The sequence below is a fragment of the Orcinus orca genome, chromosome 3, assembly GCF_937001465.1.
Source record: "Orcinus orca chromosome 3, mOrcOrc1.1, whole genome shotgun sequence".
Classification (NCBI taxonomy): domain Eukaryota; kingdom Metazoa; phylum Chordata; class Mammalia; order Artiodactyla; family Delphinidae; genus Orcinus; species Orcinus orca.
In genome coordinates this window covers 175861172-175880151 of record NC_064561.1, presented here as the reverse complement: position 1 = coordinate 175880151, position 18980 = coordinate 175861172, and the positions used below count along the sequence as shown (strand labels likewise).

Sequence of the window (18980 nt, the reverse complement as noted above, 5' to 3'; positions counted from 1 at the left end):
ATTCAAACCAAGTGTAATTATAAAATTGTGAGTTTATGTCATGCCTTATGATGCACTTCAAGCATAACAAATAATTGCATTTATTAGACGCAGATCTGAAATCTGGTCCCTGTGAATAAATAAATGGCTTGGAGACCTGCAAATCCTTTGGTATTTATAGGAGGATATGATGGGTATTGTGAAACGGCAGGAGAAAAGTGGCTGGTTCCTAGGTCATGAAGGGCTTGGTACGCCACGTTCAGGAATTTGGATAGTGGAGGTAGACTGTTGTATCTATGCATACTTTGGATGAGACTTGGACCCATGCCTGGTACTCCAACTGCCCCAGGAATGGAATCTTCCCCCTTTGCCCGCTCTCACTTGCTTTTCCCAAATCCCCCAGAAGCTGCATAACCGGAACCTTTGCCACGATGGGTGGTCCAGCTCCCTGCTGCCTGACCTCTGCTGCTACCTGCTCCCTGTGGGCAAGCTTCATGCTGCACTGGTCAACCACCACGCCAGAGTCATATCTTCGACCCCAGGAGGACAGTGGTATCTGCGGAGGCTGTGCCTCTCCCCGGGCAGGTCCCTGTGGTTCGACCTTGGCCTGGGTGGGCATCCTCCCAGTTACAGAGGGAGGAACCAGAAGGTCTCTCCAGCCTGGGCTCCCACCACTCACTCTGTACCAGGCACACCAGGCCCTGCAAAGGCCTTAAACCCCACCGCCTGCTTCCAGATTCCCTTCTGGGAGGCTGTCTGCAGAGGCTCCTCCTTCAGTTAGGTGCTCTTCACCCCAGAGAGCCACAGGGCCCTGTTTCACCTCCCTCAGGCTTCCGCTCAAATGTTACCTTCCCAACATCTCCTGTTTTGACTTTGACCTCTCATTTAAAATCACAACCCCTTACGCTAAGTGCAAGGAGCCGGACACAAAAGCTCACGTCTTGTGTGATTCCATTTATAGGAAATATCCAGAATAGGAAAACCCACAGAGAGCAGACTGGTGGCTGCCGGAGCTGGGAGGAAGGGGAATTGGGGGATGACCACCTAATGGGTACAGGGCTTTCCTTAGGGTCATGGAAATATTTTGGACCTTGACATAGGTGCTAGCTGTACGACATCGCCAAAATGCTAAATGGTACATTTTAAAGTGGTTAATTTTACGTTATGTAAATTTCACTTCACTGGAAAAAAAATCGCAACCTCGCCAATTACATTGTGCCTGACCCAGCTCCATTTTCCCCCATAGAAAGTTTCTACCACGTCGTGGGATTCACGTGTGTATTTTGTTGGCTGTACATCTCCCCTCTTCAGAATGTAAACTCCACCAGGGCAAGGCTTCCTGGCTGCTTTGATATCATCTCCGGGCCTAGAACAGGCCTGGAACAAAGTAGGTCATGGACAAAAATTTGTTGAATAAATAGGTGAATGTATGCCTCTTTAATGCTTCATTAATAAAAGAGCCGCCCTATTTCTTGAACACCAAACTAAAGGGAGATGATTCTTTAAAAATAGGATTAAAGAGCCAGTATAGTCTAATCCAAAGTAAATTTTAACATAGCGAGAGGAAGAAAAGTGGCCTGTATCCCATTAGAATTCCAGTTCACAATGTGGGAAGCAAACAGCCTGACAGGGATTTAGAGGATCAGGACGATGGTATCCGGTGCTGAGTACTGCGGTCATTTTTAATTTGCAAGATTAGAAATGTCACCAAACATCGCATTTTCCTCTAAATTCTAAAAGATAAATTAGTGCACTGATTTCCACTAGAAGGAGAGCCGGAAAAGCAAGGCCTCTAACACATGCTCTGTTTCTGTACACGCATATACGTCCTGCACATGGATTTAACCACGGGAAGTACACTGTACTTCAATTAAAAAAAAATGCAGACACTGTAAATCGGAGGGAACATACCAATGAGCTCCTTATTCCTGACGTCCAAGGCCATGTTCCGGAGTGCCGTGGCCACTGCACACACCACTCGGTCATTGTCTATCCGCAGCAGCTCCACAAGGATGGGCAGGCCTTTCTCTTTCCGGACAGCAGCTCGGATGTATACCGACCACTGCAAATGAGGGGAAGCAAAGACATTAGGAGCTGGGGTGGAACCCCTACAAGCAAACAGCACGTGTGGGTTTTCACACTGCCGTCTACAGGTGCCAAAAAGGTTGGATGATCAAGATCTCATTGTGGAATGGGTTGAGTGTGTTAGACATGTATTTAAACATTTTAACTTTATTTTTGCCTCCAACATAGGATAAAGGTTTCAGCTTTAATCAGTTAACCACTCTTCATTTCGCCGGTGCCAGCTTTCTCAGCCCCTGAGTTAGGAAGCCATTTGTGTGGTGTCTATACTTGGTACTTTAAGATATGGAGGTCTGGGACAGGAAGGGCTGGCTATTGACATTAAGAGGAATAAAAAAAGAAATCCTGGGAAGAGTAGAAAACGATAAAAGGTAGAGTACAGGTGACTTTTTAAAAAGGAGACTTGAATTTGGAGGTGGGGCAGAGAGATAAGTTACAGAAAGTACTGTCAATTAAGTTGTTGGCTGAATAATTAGGAGGAAGTAAGTTAGAAAATGGTAGGGGTGAGGAGAGGTAAATATGACATCGAAGATGGAGGGTAAAAATTGTAAAATTAAAAAAATCGCAATATATAATATTATACCTAGGGCCATAATTCAATGTCTAATTTATAAAGTAAGCAAGCATACAATTTGTTTTGGGTTGGCAGTCGTTGGCCTTAGTGGAACACACCTAAGGCTCTTTATAGAAATGTACTTGCAGTATCAGGACCATAAAGTATTCAGATTCATTTAACGGAATACAGGTAGGCTCAGGTTTTCCAGACATTTGCATATGCACACTTTATACTCCTGGACAGTGTTCCAGAGAAGAGCATGCACCATAAAAATCAACCAATATAAGGGTTTACTCTGTTGCAATTTCAGTTATGATCTAAGAGAATTAAATTCATAACATGAGGTTCTGGATTCTGTGGCAGAGTCCTCCTGGGGACCAGCAAAGGTGGACAAAACTCCCACCCCTCCCCACCAGGTCCCTCCACCCCCTTTCCCCTTTGGGGCAGGCACCCCAGAGCTGGCTCTCACCTGTGGCAGGCAGGGAGCCCCCTCTGGCAGTGAACGTAGGGCATATGCCATGCCTGCCACATCCTCAGCCCAGCCCTGCATGAAATATGAGATTAAAAAAACACACAACTTCATCCCGTCCTACGTTAGAGAAGTCACATTCACATAGTTTCTTATCACCATCAACTCAGACCGAGTGCTTTTCTCCTGCCCCTACTCTGTGCCTCAAGCTCTATGAAGCCTGAGGGGGTGGGGACGCTCATGGAACTCATGAGAGCATCTCTTGATTGCAGTTAACTGTTTCATAGACCCAACCTCAGGGAGCAAAGAAATGGATGGTCAGAAAGTCTTAGACATGGAAAAAGCTTCAGGTTTGGCAGCTTCTTATTGAAATCTGGCTGTGAGGATGGGATTTCCCTTCCAAGGGAAGGCGTTTCACGAAGACGGTTCAAAACCTCTGTCATGTCCGCAGGAAAGGTCATTTGCAATTTGACATACGATGAGACGTGATTTTCATCTACTTCCTCCCCTGCTTGTGAACCTTTTGGTCTCCAGGGCCCAGAAAAGACTAGACACCTGGGCTTCTGCAGCCCATTCATTGTTGGGTTCTTCCTTAAGACTAAGGGGGGAAGCTAATGGAAAAGAAAATAATGGAAGAAAATGGAAATCAGAGCGGGGGGGCGGTGCCAACATTTCCATACTGTAAGGTAAACATCAACAATATATTTGAACACTGGGGAGATATTCTGGGCCTTTTGAGAGACCAGACGGGATGTTTTGGCAACTCGGGCAGGCTGAAGCATGGGCCCAAAGATGACCTCTTTCCCAGAGCCACCTCTTCCCAGACCCCAGATGCTGGCTTGTGCATTAGTGATCTCTTCTAATCCCCCAAACTCCTGGGAGAGTGACATTACTGTTCTTGTTTTATAGATGAGAAAATCTAGACACAAAGATTTTAAACAACCTGCCCACAGGTGTCACCTGTGCCCTTGGCCCCCAGTCTTCTTCCTCTATCTGCTCTGTGATGCTGACAATACTCTCTCCTCTGCCATTATCTCATTCTCTCTTGCCTATACCTCTGGGCTCAGTCTCCCAGAAACTGCCTTCCCCTCCCTTCCATCCTTCCAAACATTGAGAGGGGAGAACCTGACTATATCTGAAATGAACCAAGAAAGGTAGGCTATAGCTTAACTTTTTCCTCCTTAGAAGTCTAGCTATTATATCCCTTCATGTTGGATGGAAAGATGATTTGGTGTTTGGAAAATAATGAGAGTCCTTCAGCTTTGCTGAAGACTGATTTAAGAGTAACCAAAAATGGCTATGCATGGCCAAAAATGTGTATGAGTTGTAGATACATCTTTTTGGTATGAGAAAATGGTCAACAGTGATAGGTTCTAAGTGAAAAGGGAAAATCAGACAATGGGTTTGATCTTATGTTATCAATATACAGAAAACAACCTTTATTTTGAAACTTTTAGTTGTGTGTGTGTTTGTGTGTATATGGAAAATCCCCAGTATTAGCTCAGTATATGACAATTCAGAATGAATTATTTACATTTCATTCAAAAGATGATGCAAGTTTCCAAAGTTTGCTTAACATGCAAGGATAGTGATGCTTTTGAAGTAGCACATGAGCAGTCTTGGAAGAGGTCATGTGTAACCCACATGTGAACCTATGTGTACCCCAACAAGAAGGAGTAAAGACAGCACGGAAGTGGAAAGAGAGAAAGACATGATACAGTACCGGGGAGATGAGGAATATTTCCCAAGTGCACTCAACACAGAAGTGCGAGGCTCATACAGAGTTTTTCCAAAAGAGAAGTGAGTTACCTTGGACAGCACTGCAGCCCCTGGGGTCAGCGGCGTGTATGAGTTGCCAAGAGCTTTTTAATTGAAACAAAAGAAGTATCACTGGCATGAAAATAGATGAACAAGAGAGATAAGTGTACCTTAACTCATTGTGGTTGAGGTGGAAATCTTTGGACAGAACTTGACTTTTTGCAAACAGAAGGAGAGCGTCATGCACTAAGCCCACCAGTGAGGAGGGAAGGGACAAAGCCGGTAGACTAGGATGGCTTTAAGAAGAATGGTCCATGAGCTGAAGAGAGGATCCTTGGTGATTCAAAAGGAGGAGAAGGAAGAGGAGGGGGAGGATGAGAAGGAAGAGATGGAGGAGGAGGAGGAGGAGAAGAGGGGGGGAGGAGGAGAAGAGGGGAGGGGGGAGGAGGAGAAGAGGGGAGGGGGAGGAGGAGAAGGGGGGAGGAGGAGAAGAGGGGAGGGGGGTGGAGGAGAAGAGGGGAGGGGGCAGGAGGAGAAGAGGGGAGGGGGAGGAGGAGAAGGGGGGAGGAGGAGAAGAGGGGAGGGGGAGGAGGAGAAGAGGGGAGCGGGGAGGAGGAGAAGAGGGGAGGGGAGAGGAGGAGAAGAGGGGAGGGGTGAGGAGGTGAAGGGGGGAGGGGGGAGGAGGAGAAGAGGCGGGGAGGAGGAGAAGAGGGGAGGGAGAGGAGGAGGAGGAAGCTCTGGTCCAGGAGAAAACAGCACAGAAACAGGACCCAAATTGTTCCTGGTGAGATGCTTTCCCAATGAGGACCTCCAGAAAGTTATGCTCCCTCAAAATAATCTCAGCTAAGACACACCTAACACTTAGACCTGTACTAACTCATTTAGTCCTCATGTCAACCCTATGCAGTGGGCACTACTGTTATTCACATTAGACAGATGAGACAAGGTCACACGTTGTAGATGCTCAGCCAGGTCTTGAATCCAGGGAGCAGTGCCCCAGAGTTGGTGTGATTGACCACCACTCTCATATGCTTCTCAGAAACACAGGATAAGTTAGACAATCTGCACTTATAGTTGATCTGATCCCTTACAAATTCACCAATTCACTTTGGCATAACAATTCATGTTATTATTTTAGTCTTCCAATAACCCATCTGGCACTCCTCTAAACCCCCGAGTTAAAGAGCCTTCTAGTACTGTCAATGGAGCTACTGGACGTTTCAATCTGTTCTTGAGAACTACCTGCCAGGATTTAGCAAATCTGAGAAAAGAAGTCATGTATAATTGGAACGACAATGAGAAAGGCCTTGTGTCAGGAAAGGATGTCTTCTATTTGCATGTGATGGGACAACAATTTGAAATAATAAATGCTGTTTCTTCTCCTCCTTGCCCATGGCTCTTCCTGGAGAGAGGCTCCACCATGATTTGGTCCAATGAGGTGATGTCAGGATGGGACAGATAACAAAGCAGCAGACAGTGTTTAAGGGTAGAAAGCACAGATGCAGGTGAAAGATGGGATAGACTTGAAAGGGAATGAAAATAGACAGAAAATATTATGACCCCTCCTCAGATCCCACACAGAGCTTCCTAGCAGGGGAGAGAAAGGATCCAGGTTGGGGAGGAAGTGAGAGATGTAAAAGTATCTTTGGGGGCTGCCACCTGAAGTGCCCCTGGACAGGTCCTCCTCAGTGTGTGAGAGGCTGGTGATAAAAGCCCTTGGGAGACAGAAGAGCAGAGAGTCGACAGAAGCTCTGCTGCCCTTCCTGGACCTCAGTGCTGGTTGCACAAGACTCAGGAAGTCCCGCCATGAACCATCACGGAGCAGGGGCCGCACAGTAGGAATGGCAACAGGACTTGCTGGACAGAAGAGGATTCCTGTGGCCCCAGTGTGGCACGGGGTAGCCCCTGAGTGTTTCTGTGGTCTTGAGTGGGTGGGCTGTGTAAGTTAGCCAGGAAAAAAGGCTAAGGATCCAGGGCTGCAGAAGGGTTAGTTGGCCAGGAGGTTGGGATGCATCAGAATGGCAGGCATGGACTGTGCCTGCATCTCAAGGAAGCTGAACAGTGAGGAAGGCAGGTGTGGGCCAGGAGAGCACCTTGGACCAGAGACGGTCCAATCTCCAATTGCCCTGTCCCAGCTGGGAAATCAATAGGACAAGGAGGCTTGTCCTGGGCAAGAGGCAGCACAGGAGAGAAATGATTCCAGACGGAAATGAATACCCAATCTCCATCCCCCACAGGGATACGAATGCCTGTAAGACCCCTAAGCAACCACAGGGGGGCAGGAGAAGATGAAGGAAGACAAGCATAAATGTGGCCAAGTGTTAAACCTTGAGGGACTGGGAAATAGCTGAATTTGATTGAGTTTGCTAGAAGTGTCTAGATTATGTGACTTTTTTTTCTTTTTGCATCAGGCAAAACGAGGGCTCCAGGTGACTTTCGAAAGAGAACATTCCTGGTTGTGGATCTGCGCTCTTTTTCTGCTTCTCGCTAGCGGATGATGACCCTAAGAGTAGCCTTGGAAGATCACATCTTTACCACACCTTGAAGATGGCAGAACAGCTGTCAGCCTGGGTGAAATAATTCATGGAGGGGAGCTTCCCTCCTCACGCACCTTCCCTTACCTGTTACACCAGAGAAAATAGCTTCTACCTCCTATCTCATTTGAGACCTTGCATATATGGGGGTCTCTTTGTTACAGCAGCTAGAATTTCTCTAACTAATGAGATGTGCTAGTGTGTTAAAATGAACTGTAATCATTGACTCCTAGCCCTAGGTTTTAACTAGTGATGTTGGAAGTGGGGTTCCTCATCCCTGACCTCTTCCTTGTAAAAATGACCCCTGGGACACCCTTTTGCCTTGTGTGTGTGTGTGTATATGTGTGTGCGTATATATATATGTGCGCGTGTGTGTATATATATGTATGTATACACCTTGTGTATATACTCCTATTATAGCATCTATCATGTTTTTTTCTGGGCTTTTTGTTTACATGTTTATTATCGGTACCTGAGGGAAGTTACAAAGTCACATTCATCTCTTTATGTCAGCTGTCTTCTAATTTCTGGCTCACAGCTAGAGAGTAACAATGTTTAACTGGTGAAAGAAAATGTCAGGTTGATTTCTAGTACCACGTGTGTATTACTTAAGAACAGCATTCTGCACTGAAAGGCACTAGATAAAAAGGATCAAAGCCATGGCAATTAGCTAGGATCAGTAAGTTCCAACCACTTCCACAAAAGTGTAATCAGGGTTTGAAGAGATCGTATATTTCTTTGGGAGTCTCTCCTAGAGCCAGACTCATCCCTCAGTTCTGCGTGTGGGAACAGAACTTTTGATGCAGGGCTTATGAATATTTGCTTGCCCTCAGTGCCGGAAGAACACAATACTGAGTGGCATGTCCTGGGCCACCACAGCTCTGATCATGCTGGGACAGTTAAAATGAAGTTTCCACATTAGAATTCCTCTGTGTCCCCACTGCTCAGGTAATTAACCATGCCGGCTTCCAGGGTAGCCCATGTCTTAAACTGGGCTCAGAAAGGATTTCTTTTACAGTTTTACAGCTGCTCTAGGAATCCTGGGAATTTCCTATAGAGACAGGTTGTACCTGCTAGATACCAAACCAAAATCAACTTTAAAGATGCTGCCTCACTGTCTTCTCACTAATATTATTGCTGGTGAAAAATCAGCTGTCATCCTTATTTTTGTATGGAACATGTCTTTTGTCCTCTGGTTGCTTTTTTTTTTTGGCTGTACGCGGGCCTCTCACTGTTGTGGCCTCTCCCGTTGCGGAGCACAGGCTCCGGACGCGCAGGCTCAGCGGCCATGGCTCACGGGCCCAGCCGCTCCGCGGCATGTGGGATCTTCCCAGACCGGGGCACGAACCCGTGTCCCCTGCATTGGCAGGCGGACTCTCAACCACTGTGCCACCAGGGAAGCGCCTCTGGCTGCTTTTAAGATTTTCTCTTTATTACTGATTTTGAGCCATTTGTTTACGAAGCACCTTGGTATAGTTTCATCATGTTTCCTGGGCTTGGGGTTCCTTGAGCTGCTTGGATATGTGAGTTTGTGGTTTTCATTAAATTTGAAAAATTTGGAACCATTTGGAAGATTTTCAACCATTATTTCTTCAAATTTTTTTTCTGTTTTCTTTCTCCTTTCTCTCTCCTCTCCTCTGGAAATTCTAATGGCACATATATTAGGCCACTTGAGGCTCACTGATGATCTGTAGGGTTTTTTTTAATCTCTCTGCATTTCGCCTTGTATAGTTTCCACTGCCATCTTTAAACTCATTAATCTTTCTTCAGCAATGTCTAACCTGCTGTTAATCCCATTCCATGTGTTTTTTTTCTTTCATTTCAGACAGTTTATTTTCAACTCTAGACATTTTATTTGGGCCTGTTATATATTTTCCATGACTCTAATGAACTTTTTGAACACATGTAGTAGAGTTACAATAACTGCTTGCCTGCTATTTTTAACATCTTTTTGGCTCTGAATTGGTTTTGAATGGTGGATTTTTCTCCTCATTACGAATCACATTTTCCTGTTTATTTGCTTGTAGGGTTATTTTCAATTGGATGCCAGACATTATTAATTTTAATGCAATGGGTGCTGGATATTTTTGTACTCCTATAGGTATTTTTAAACTTTATTCAAGGATGCAGTTAATTTACTTGGAAACTATTGATTCTTCTGGGTCTTACTTTTAAGATTTGATAGGAAAGACTAGAGCATATTCAGTCCAGGGCTAATTATACCTCAATACTGAGGCAAGACCTGAGAGTATTCTTCCCAGTGATCCATGAATTATGAGGTTTTCCTATCTGGCACTTGGAAATGCACATTATGCCCATTCCTGTGTAAGTGCCAAGTTTCATTCTGTCTAATCATTTCAGAAGGTTGTTTCTTCAGCCTTGGGTATTTCTCTCACATGCATGCACTGGCAGATCTCTGCTGAATATCTGAGGGAGATCCTCTGCATATTTCTAGGGTTCTTTCTATGAGTGGCTTTCTCCTCTTTGGTGCTCTGTCCTATAAGCTCTAGTCACCTTGGTCTCCCTAGATACTCAGTTCCATCTCCTTAGCTCAGAGAGTCTGCTGAGCTCCTCCTGGGTTCCTAATCTTTGTGCTGTGGTCTGGAAACTCTCTCAAGACAGTGAGCTGGGACAATCACAGGGCTCACCTTGTTTATTTCCTGTTTCTCAGAGATCAGTTTCTTCATTGACTAATGCTTAGTGTTTTAACAACCATTGTTTCATATATTTCTCTGGCTTGTTGCTATTGTTGTTGTTATTATTACTACTTAAAGGAACTTGGTGCTCCATCTTGGCCTCTTGGGTGGAAGTGGAAATCCCTCAGCTTTAGCTGTTTCTACAGTTTCTGAATGTAATTCTGTAACTTAGCATTTTGCTATTCAATGACAATGATGAAAGTAGAGACAAACTATCTAAAAATGGGCTTACTCTCTAGTCAGTTTGAATGCATGTGGCATTTCTAATACAGGTGCAGCCCTCGGCATCAATACTACTTACTGGGGTCTTAGAAGAAACCACTAAATATTGTGTGATTAGAACCAATGACCTGGTGGTGACCCTGGCTCCTCTCTATCTCCTCCTGAGGTTGGGCCCATCCTCATTCTGCCTCAGGCCGGGCATCAGGTCCAACTCAATGTGTTGTCTCTAGGAGCCTGCTGATTGGGCTGAGTCCTCAGATAACCTCTGTGTTTATTTTGGCACCATTTCTAACCCATTAGGCATGATGCTTCATGTCCCATTTTCATCATGATCTTTCACCACCCTGTTTCTTTGCATTTAAACCTTTTGCTTTACATCACACTGTTAACTAGGACAAAGACCTTTGTCTTAGATGTTAAACCACGATTTTTACTTTTATTTCTTGCACTCCACTCATCTGCCCTGGTTCACTTTTAATGATACACTAATTGCTAAGCTAAACTAAATTCAATGCCTTCAAAGCATTGCCCCTGTCCTTAGGAACAAGTCTCAAATTTCCCATTTCTCTTATTTTTTATTCATATGTGCCACATGGCCAGAGATTCTGTTTCCTTCTCAGTAAATCTACATTCCTATCATGTTACTTCATTAAATATTAACAGATTAATATCCAAGTATCTCTTTATTCCATCTTACTTTAAACATAAACGGGCAACTAATAGACTCTCTGAGAATAGTCACATTTTAGGGAGAAAACTGACCATACAAAGATATCTAAAATGTTTGACTTAATAGCAAGTACACATGTATTTCTACAGTTCTAATCCTGAGTTTTCAGAGAGTTCAGTTACAATAAAAATAACCCATAAATGGGAGTTGAAAGAGCATTAATTCACATTTTGGAACTCCTCAAACTACTATAACTGGCTGTTTTAATATTCTGTGACAAACAAAATCGTTTTACTGTAAATGAGAAAAACGTAACCGAAGTCCATGTTAGCTAATAAAATCACTTCACTTTGCTTCTGCCATTATGTTTTTCTGATGCTTGTAAACCAAGTAATGAGTGTTTTAAAGTTTAAAAAGTATTTGGGCCATTATGAAGATCTAGCTTGCTAGTCAATTTGTCACTGAAAAAGAGTGTGCACGATCGTCCCATAAAGAGAAGTTATTGTTTCAGATGATGAGGTCTATAAAAAGCTCTCTCCATGCAAAATTCTGGTGTTTTACCTTCACATTTCTGCTTTTGTTTGGGCCATAAATGTTTAAGGACACTTAAAAAAACGCCACTAAATTTCAACAGTTGCTATAAAAACATATTCTTAGAACCCTAGCTTTTAGATGGTAATGCTGTCTGCATGAAATTTGATGCTGTTTCTGTGTCTTCAGTCAATCTTTTAATTGCTCAGTTTTTGTTTTCTTTTTTACTTAAATCAAGCTTTTTTAAAGTAAGGATTTCTTTGTTTGGTTTTGGTGCAATTTATTCTCGATCTTTAAAAAACTGTAACTATTTATCAGTGTTTGCCTTAATGACAATCTTCTCAAATCATTCCTATAGATTATCTATCTTCCCTTCCCACACATTCCCTTGCCATTTAATATGGTACATTAATAAATTATACAAAAGATGATGATAACATGATTGACTTTTATGCATACTTGTGTATTTGTATTTTGATAAAAAAATTCTTATATAAGTATGTATATTTATAACTATGCACAAATATGTCCTAACGGCCCTTTGCCCTGCCTGAGGACTACTCCATTTGTCTAGAGTTATCAGGAAAGCCAGTGTTTCCTATAAGTAAGGTTGACATCCTGAGACTCAAAATTCTACCTTAACCATTGGGATAAAAGTCTTTTAGAATGCTTTCTGTCTTCTAAAGTTACTAAAGTAACTTTAGTAATAATTAGTAATAATAATCTAAAGTAATAATTAAACATTTTCTGATAATGGAGGGTCAGCATTATGACCATCCACAATTAGAATAAATGAAACAGCTGAAACCTTGAATGGCCTCTGACATTTTTTTCTTTCTTGCATCTTTGTATTTACTTCTTCTAACTCTTCTATCTTTTCACTTTGCTGTCAGGGTGTCTACTCTACCTTCTTAAGGCAGATCTGTGTGCCTGCTTACAAGAGTAACTCCTTGTATTTTTTAATTTGTTGCTTGAAATCTGATAAGGGCTGGGAAATCTGAGAGTCATAGTTGTTAAACTTTGTCTAAAGTACAGAACAGCTTTTGTGATGTTGATTTCAGCTGTTCCAGACCATTCTGCCTCTTTCTCAGTGGTCTCTATTAGTAATAGAAACATTTACCAAATCAGTGCATCTGGATATGTGGGGATAAATGTCATACTGGGGCTAACTGTGCGAACTAATGTTCAGGGTTATGCACTGAAAACAGTCAGCAAGATGTTATTGTTAGAAAATACTGAGAATTTTTATCAGACTTCTTCCATAATTCTCATTATATAACCCAAAGTAGGAGAGAATTTTTGAATATCAAAATAGTATAAATCAGTATAAAATAAATTAGTATAAACTATAAATTTATTGTTTTATTACTCTAAACACCTAAAGACCCAGACATATCTCAGCAGCTTTCCCAGCTGACCTGGCTACCTTGAGATACAGAGCCTGTGTCTTTAATTACCAATTTAAACAGCAAGTCCAATACTGCAGCAGGAATTGTGGAACTGGGCAATGATATCAAAATCTGCATCCTGAAAAGCACTGATGAGTCTGGAAACTGGAATGAAAATAGTTCTCCCCAAACTCCTCCTTTCTATCAATTTTAGACTGTACTGACTACATGTTCCCATCTGAATCAAAGGACCAAATAAAGAATCATAAAGTGTGACCATTTGAAGATGGCCTGGCCACAATATGTGCTATTAACTGCTTAGTGACTGATAGATGTTTATAAATATAAAAGACTATTATCCACAAGAAAGACATCTGGACATAGACACGAGTTCAGTTAAAAGCTTGTGTCTGAGCATTATTGCTCAGCCAAGCATAGGGCTGAGCAGTGGGGTACAAAGAAATAAATGGAATGGGTTTCTGCCCTTAGAAGCCTTATAGACCAGATTGTCTTCTAGAGGACATTCTTAGTAACTCAATAAGGACTCACATGAATAAATGAATGATTGGCGACACTGATCCTTGAATGTGGTGTTGAGATTTGGTACAGTCTTGGTATGTAACATGTCTTTTTTCTCTGGCTGCTTTTAAGATTATCTCTTTACTACTGATTTTGAGCAACTTGATTATAATGTAACTTGGGATAACTTTTCATGTTTCTCTTAGAGTTTCTTGAGTTGCTTAGATGTGTGAGCTTGCAGTTTTCAGTAAATTTGGAAAGTGTTCAACATTACTTCTTCAAATAGTTTTTTCTGTTCTCTTCCTCCTTTCTCTCTTGTTTTGTTTGGTTCTCCATTTACACATCAGGCCACTTGAAGCTCACTGATGAACTGTCAATTTTTTTTTCTTTTTCCTCTGTGTTTCATTTTGTATAGTTTCCAGTTGCTATCTTTCAGTTCACTAATCTTTTCTTACTGCAATGTCTAATCTGCTGTTGATTCCATTCCAGATGTTGTTTTCAACTCCAGACGTTTTATTTGTATCTTTATAAATTTTTCATGTTTCCAGTTAACTTTTTCAGTACATGGAACATAGAGTTTAACTTTTAAAGCAAAGGTGGAAGACTTACATTCAAAATCCTCTAGAGCTCAAAGACATTCCTCCATTTTTAACTTGTTCTTATAAAAACCTAAGTGTTTCTCAAGTAAAGCAATAATTCATTAAAAAAAAATCAAGAGATGGCAAACTTGATTTGCCACTATCTAGATGGCTTTGCATTTCAGGTCAGACTCAGGCCTGGAACCCAGAGCTTCTCTTCCCATCCCCTTCTAGTCCATCTTCCAAAGCCAGGGAGCTGGGTGGGGACTTGCAGCAACTTAGTGCTCTTGGGTATATACAGTGACAAACCCTTAGCTTATGACATCCTGCATCTTTGCATCTAGTGTTGCGACTGATCTGCATGATGTGGGGTGAAGCCGCCATGATCTCCTCTGCTTAAAGACGATGCATCTGAGAAACACTGAGGTGCTTTAATTTTCCCAGGACCACAAAACTTAGAAAAGTTAGAGCTTAGGTTTAAATTGTGATCTGAGTTGAAGCCTCCTAACTTTAGAGGGAAGTTAATGCTAAGGGCAAGTTCAAGGAAGTGACTTCCATTACTATCTCTTTCCTACTTATGCAAGGCTATACTCTGTCATTCTTCTTGGTGAGACTCTACATTTGAAGCTTTTCTCTTGTTGAAAGCAAGAGACAAGTTCACCTCAAGTTCATCCCAAACTGAATTCTTAAGGTACAGCATTAGTGATGCCTTATGGGCAGGGAGGGAAAGGGATAATTATGTTCATTCCTAAGACTCTCAAGCGAAGAGGTGAGCCTGCCATGCATGAGTAAGTAGCCAGCTCCTGGGAAGTATCATCAGGGGCTGGGTCCCAAGAGCTGGGAGGTCACATCCAAGAAAGAAAATGCTACAGCTGACACTGTAGCCATGGAAAGGAAGATGGCAGAGAGAGAAGTGACGAGAGTCAGGTATTGGAAGGTATAATAAGAAGGGAATGTATTATTACACGATACTGAAGCCAATACCTGTGGTACCCATGGTACTGAGCTTCTGAGAGTTATCTGTAGCTATGTGTCTATATTAATATTGTTTTGAAGAAAATGAATGGTAAAGAAAAGATTGATTTATGGATATCCCAACCCCCAGGCATTGATATTAAATGAATGAAGAATTGAAGGTGGAGGTCTTGATATTTTCCCTACATGCCCTCAGTTCTTCTAAGAGGTTACACTCTTTTGTGCGATAAGGCAAGTTAGCCCATGTAACTATTAGTGACCAAACTCAGGAATTCTTTGCTATCGTGAATCCGTTTCTACCCACAAAGAAGGTCATGAAAAATTTTTGGTGAGAACCAACCTGGAACAGTGTGTATTTGTAAAGACCCAGAGAAAAAGACCCTCCTAATCTCTTTCCCAATCATACAGTTGCTTTACTGTAACCTTTTGCCAAAGATAACTATTTTCCTCTGTAATCCTGTAATTTAAAAATGCAAGAGATTCTTTTCTTTTGGGGACAGGACCAGCTACAACATTTCAGGATTCACAGCAGTTTTCGTATGACATGTTTGGGTATCAGCTCCCTTAACTGTCAATGACAGTGCTTTGAAAAGTCTCAACATGTCAGTCGCCCCTGAAAATGAAGTAGCTCAGCTACACAAATATAATGGAAAGCATTCATAGCATCTTCAATGACTATACTTACATCTATTCCTCTGTATTTTGTAGCACTCTTCAATGACCCGTGAGCCCTTAAGAAGAATTTTTAAAAGAAATACCTTTCTAAGTCCAACAGTTCAATGGAACTGGTCTTTCTCTAACATCCTTAGAAACTTTATTAGAATTGCACTTCTCAAAATTGGACTTCTCATATTTCCTAAGGACCTTCTCATCATTCCAGATTTCTTTCTTATTGTAACAAACTCATCATACCTTCCAGCTCCCTGCAGCCAAGTTCTGCAGGGCGCCTGCCGCCCCTTCCAGCGTGTCTGCATTTGAGCACTCAGAGAGCAGTGTGAGGTAGGGTTTGACTATGGATGGGTGCCACAGCATCTGGATCCCTTTTGGTGGTTCTGCACAGTCTGGAAGAGGTCCTACTCCATCCCACTGGTGGAAGAGAAATGAGAGAGTAAACATCTTCAACATCTTTACACTTCCCAGTATTGCCTTCGGCAAACATCGAAGACAAAAACAAAAGCAGGGTGTCATGACATTTGGTGAGCATCTACTGTAGGTAGGATACTACATCAGCAGTCCAAGGACCACCAAAAATGGGAGAGCCATTCCTACCCACCGAGAGCTTATGATGGAGGGTGGAGGGGGTCGGAGCATGTACATAAGTGAATGTAACTGGCAGTAGAATGGCTAAGCCCTCTGAGAAAAATTCTAGCACACTGCTACAGGAAGGAAGGAGAAGAGATGGGTTAATTTTAATCGGTCAGGGTGGAAGAAAGCTAAACATCAAGGCACCTTACAGTAAGCATACTATAGGCATAGCATAGTAGTTAGTAACTATCAAATGCCTTCACTCCTTATACACAAGTGTTAACTGTGATAAATTCCTATATCACTTGTAAAATACATATTCTGTCATTGCATCTATGGGCATCAAATAAATGACAGAATGGACAAAGGAGAGAAAATTGTTACGGTTTATTACATACATTGATGTGAGCTATAAGCAAATTTTGATCTTACAGAAATTCTGATGTTTGCTTTGAATTGAATCTAATAAATAACAGAATATGTAACTAAAAATTAATTACATATACATTTTAAATTATGGATTATATGCACAAAGGCATATCGGTAGAGTCTTAAAAATGATAGCTATGAAGATCATGTAGCAATTTGGACAAATGTTTATGATAAAAGTTAAATAAACAAAGCAGGATGCAAAGTAGTAGGGGGTTTGTGTTTGATTCCAAATAAAATGCATAGTAAAAAAATGTAATGATAATAAAAATTATTAATGAAGTGTCTTTCATTTTTTTCTACCTTTCTAATTTTCTGTTTTATTATCCTTATAATTTAAAAATATTAAAAGTTCCAATAATGATTCTGATCTTTGATCACACATAGCCTTTTTCTTTCATTAAAAATAAAGGCAATGAGTATAATGAGGGTAGAAATAAAGTAATGAGGGTAGAAATAAAGTAATATGTGTAGAAAAAATACTCCCATATTCATTTTTGAGAAAAATCATAGTAAAACAAAAGAATTACTTTATAGTATCAGAGTGGGAATATTAAGTTATTTAACTGCTTATTGGTGTTTATTAATGATTGCTTAAAACATAATCTAAAAGACATATATATCAATACTAAGCTTTCTTACAGATATTTTATGTACATACATATATGTGCACCTGTGTCCATATATATGTATGTATACCTATGAAAACAAAATTGTATTTCAGAATCTGTGTAAGTTCCCTACTTCTGAAAATTTACCTGGAAGAAAATATAGCTTACGTCCTATCCTCACAACAAAAATAGAAGTGTTGATAGAAATAATGAAAAGTTGTTTAACAGTCACAAACAATTTCAAGAATTCTATCACTTATTTTCCAAAAGAAAAATTAAAAATTCATGCCTTCTCTTTCTCAATTATGATACAGCTTAACTCAGTTCAAAGCTAAAGCTCAGAGATGAATGACATCCCATCGACGGGTGACAGCCATCCCATTAAAGGTCATTTTCATTCAGAGTGTCACTCTATCTCAACTTTATAACAAGGACACTCAATGTAAGGATCTTCCTGTTCTTTCAACCAAAGCCACTTCTAAACCCTTCAAAGTGGACTTTGCACCTGTACACAGCCTATCAATAAAACCAGTCCATCTCTTTTAAATACATAACAAAACAAAATTGAAAGTGAACCAGACTTGTCACATTGCTCCTGCTTCATTATTTGAGACTGGCTCACTGCACCAGATAGAAAGAGAGCACTAGGCTAAGAGAACAGCCCTTTTGTAGATTTGGTGACTTTGATGATGAAACAGGAGTGATATTGTCTTCTCATAGGAAACCAGCTGGGGGTATTGAATCTCTCGGCTAGCTAGTGCAACAGGAAATGCAAAATTATTTCATTTTGTTATCTCCCTAATACTTTTAAGCTATCATTTTCATATAAAGATTTAGATTTCATATAAAGATTTAGAGCTCAACGTGGATGGAATTTCCCTCTCATGTAAGAGCCAACATAACGGCGTGAGGTATAGAGAAGTTTTATTTGCACTCTCATTACAACATGTGACAGACAAACTGTAAAAAGAGGAAAAAAAAAAAGCTGTGTTATCATTTGCTGGGTTTCATCTGGTTCTTTCCTTCTAACTTCTGTGCAAATAAAACAGGACAAATGGCTAAATCATTAGATAATTTTCTTCCGTTCTGACACGTGATCTATGTAGCTCTTAAATACCTTTTATTACAATCCTTTCTTAGTGGCTACAGAGAGAATCTGAAGGGAATAAAAGGAAAACTGATGTGAATATGGATAGCCTTTGACGGCAACAAAAGAAGTTCAAAGGGGATTCTCTGCTATTTCAGAACACTGATGACACCCTGGCACATCGACACAGAAGATAAAGAACTATTTCAAAGCCAGTCAGTGTATACTGTCTTCATCTGGGTACTTTATTCAAACTTTTATTGAGTTAATACGGAAAGAAGTATCTATCAACTGTCCATTAAAAAATAGATTTTCATCACCTATAAAAGACCGGAAGTCTTCTTTAAAAGTTGTGCTAACACACCTGAGGTCATGTCACCTAGCCAATCAATACCAACAGGACTACAGGGCAATGGTGACATCAGGATCAGACTGAAGTTGTGAAACAGTTCTGCACGTGAAAATGTTTAATGCCAACCTTCTTCTAGAGTGAGGATCCACGAGAAATCAAGGGATATGCAACTCTTTTACCAAAAAAATGGAAACACGTCATTTATAAATTTAAATACAAGATGAATTTATCCTAAAATTTCTTCAAAACTGCCACATGGCTTGAAGACAAGCAGTGGCTAAATCTTTAACACAGTCAAA

The 18980-nt window shown here is 41.2% G+C and overlaps 1 protein-coding gene across 6 annotated transcripts in view; it reads right to left on the bottom strand.

Annotated features, from left to right (window-relative positions):
- CTNND2 (catenin delta 2) overlaps positions 1 to 18980 on the bottom strand; it is a 947506-nt gene that overhangs the window by 108972 nt on the left and 819554 nt on the right. For 4 of the 6 annotated variants that reach the window (XM_033436579.2, XM_033436580.2, XM_049708371.1 and 1 more), the window contains 3 exons: positions 15870 to 16043; positions 3087 to 3161; positions 1891 to 2041 (listed from right to left, as the gene is read on the bottom strand). In XM_033436579.2, the coding sequence (XP_033292470.1) occupies positions 1891 to 2041; positions 3087 to 3161; positions 15870 to 16043 (400 nt within the window). The remainder of the gene's footprint in view (positions 1 to 1890; positions 2042 to 3086; positions 3162 to 15869; positions 16044 to 18980) is intronic. The other 2 variants (XM_004274484.4, XM_004274485.4) reach the window with 1 other exon arrangement.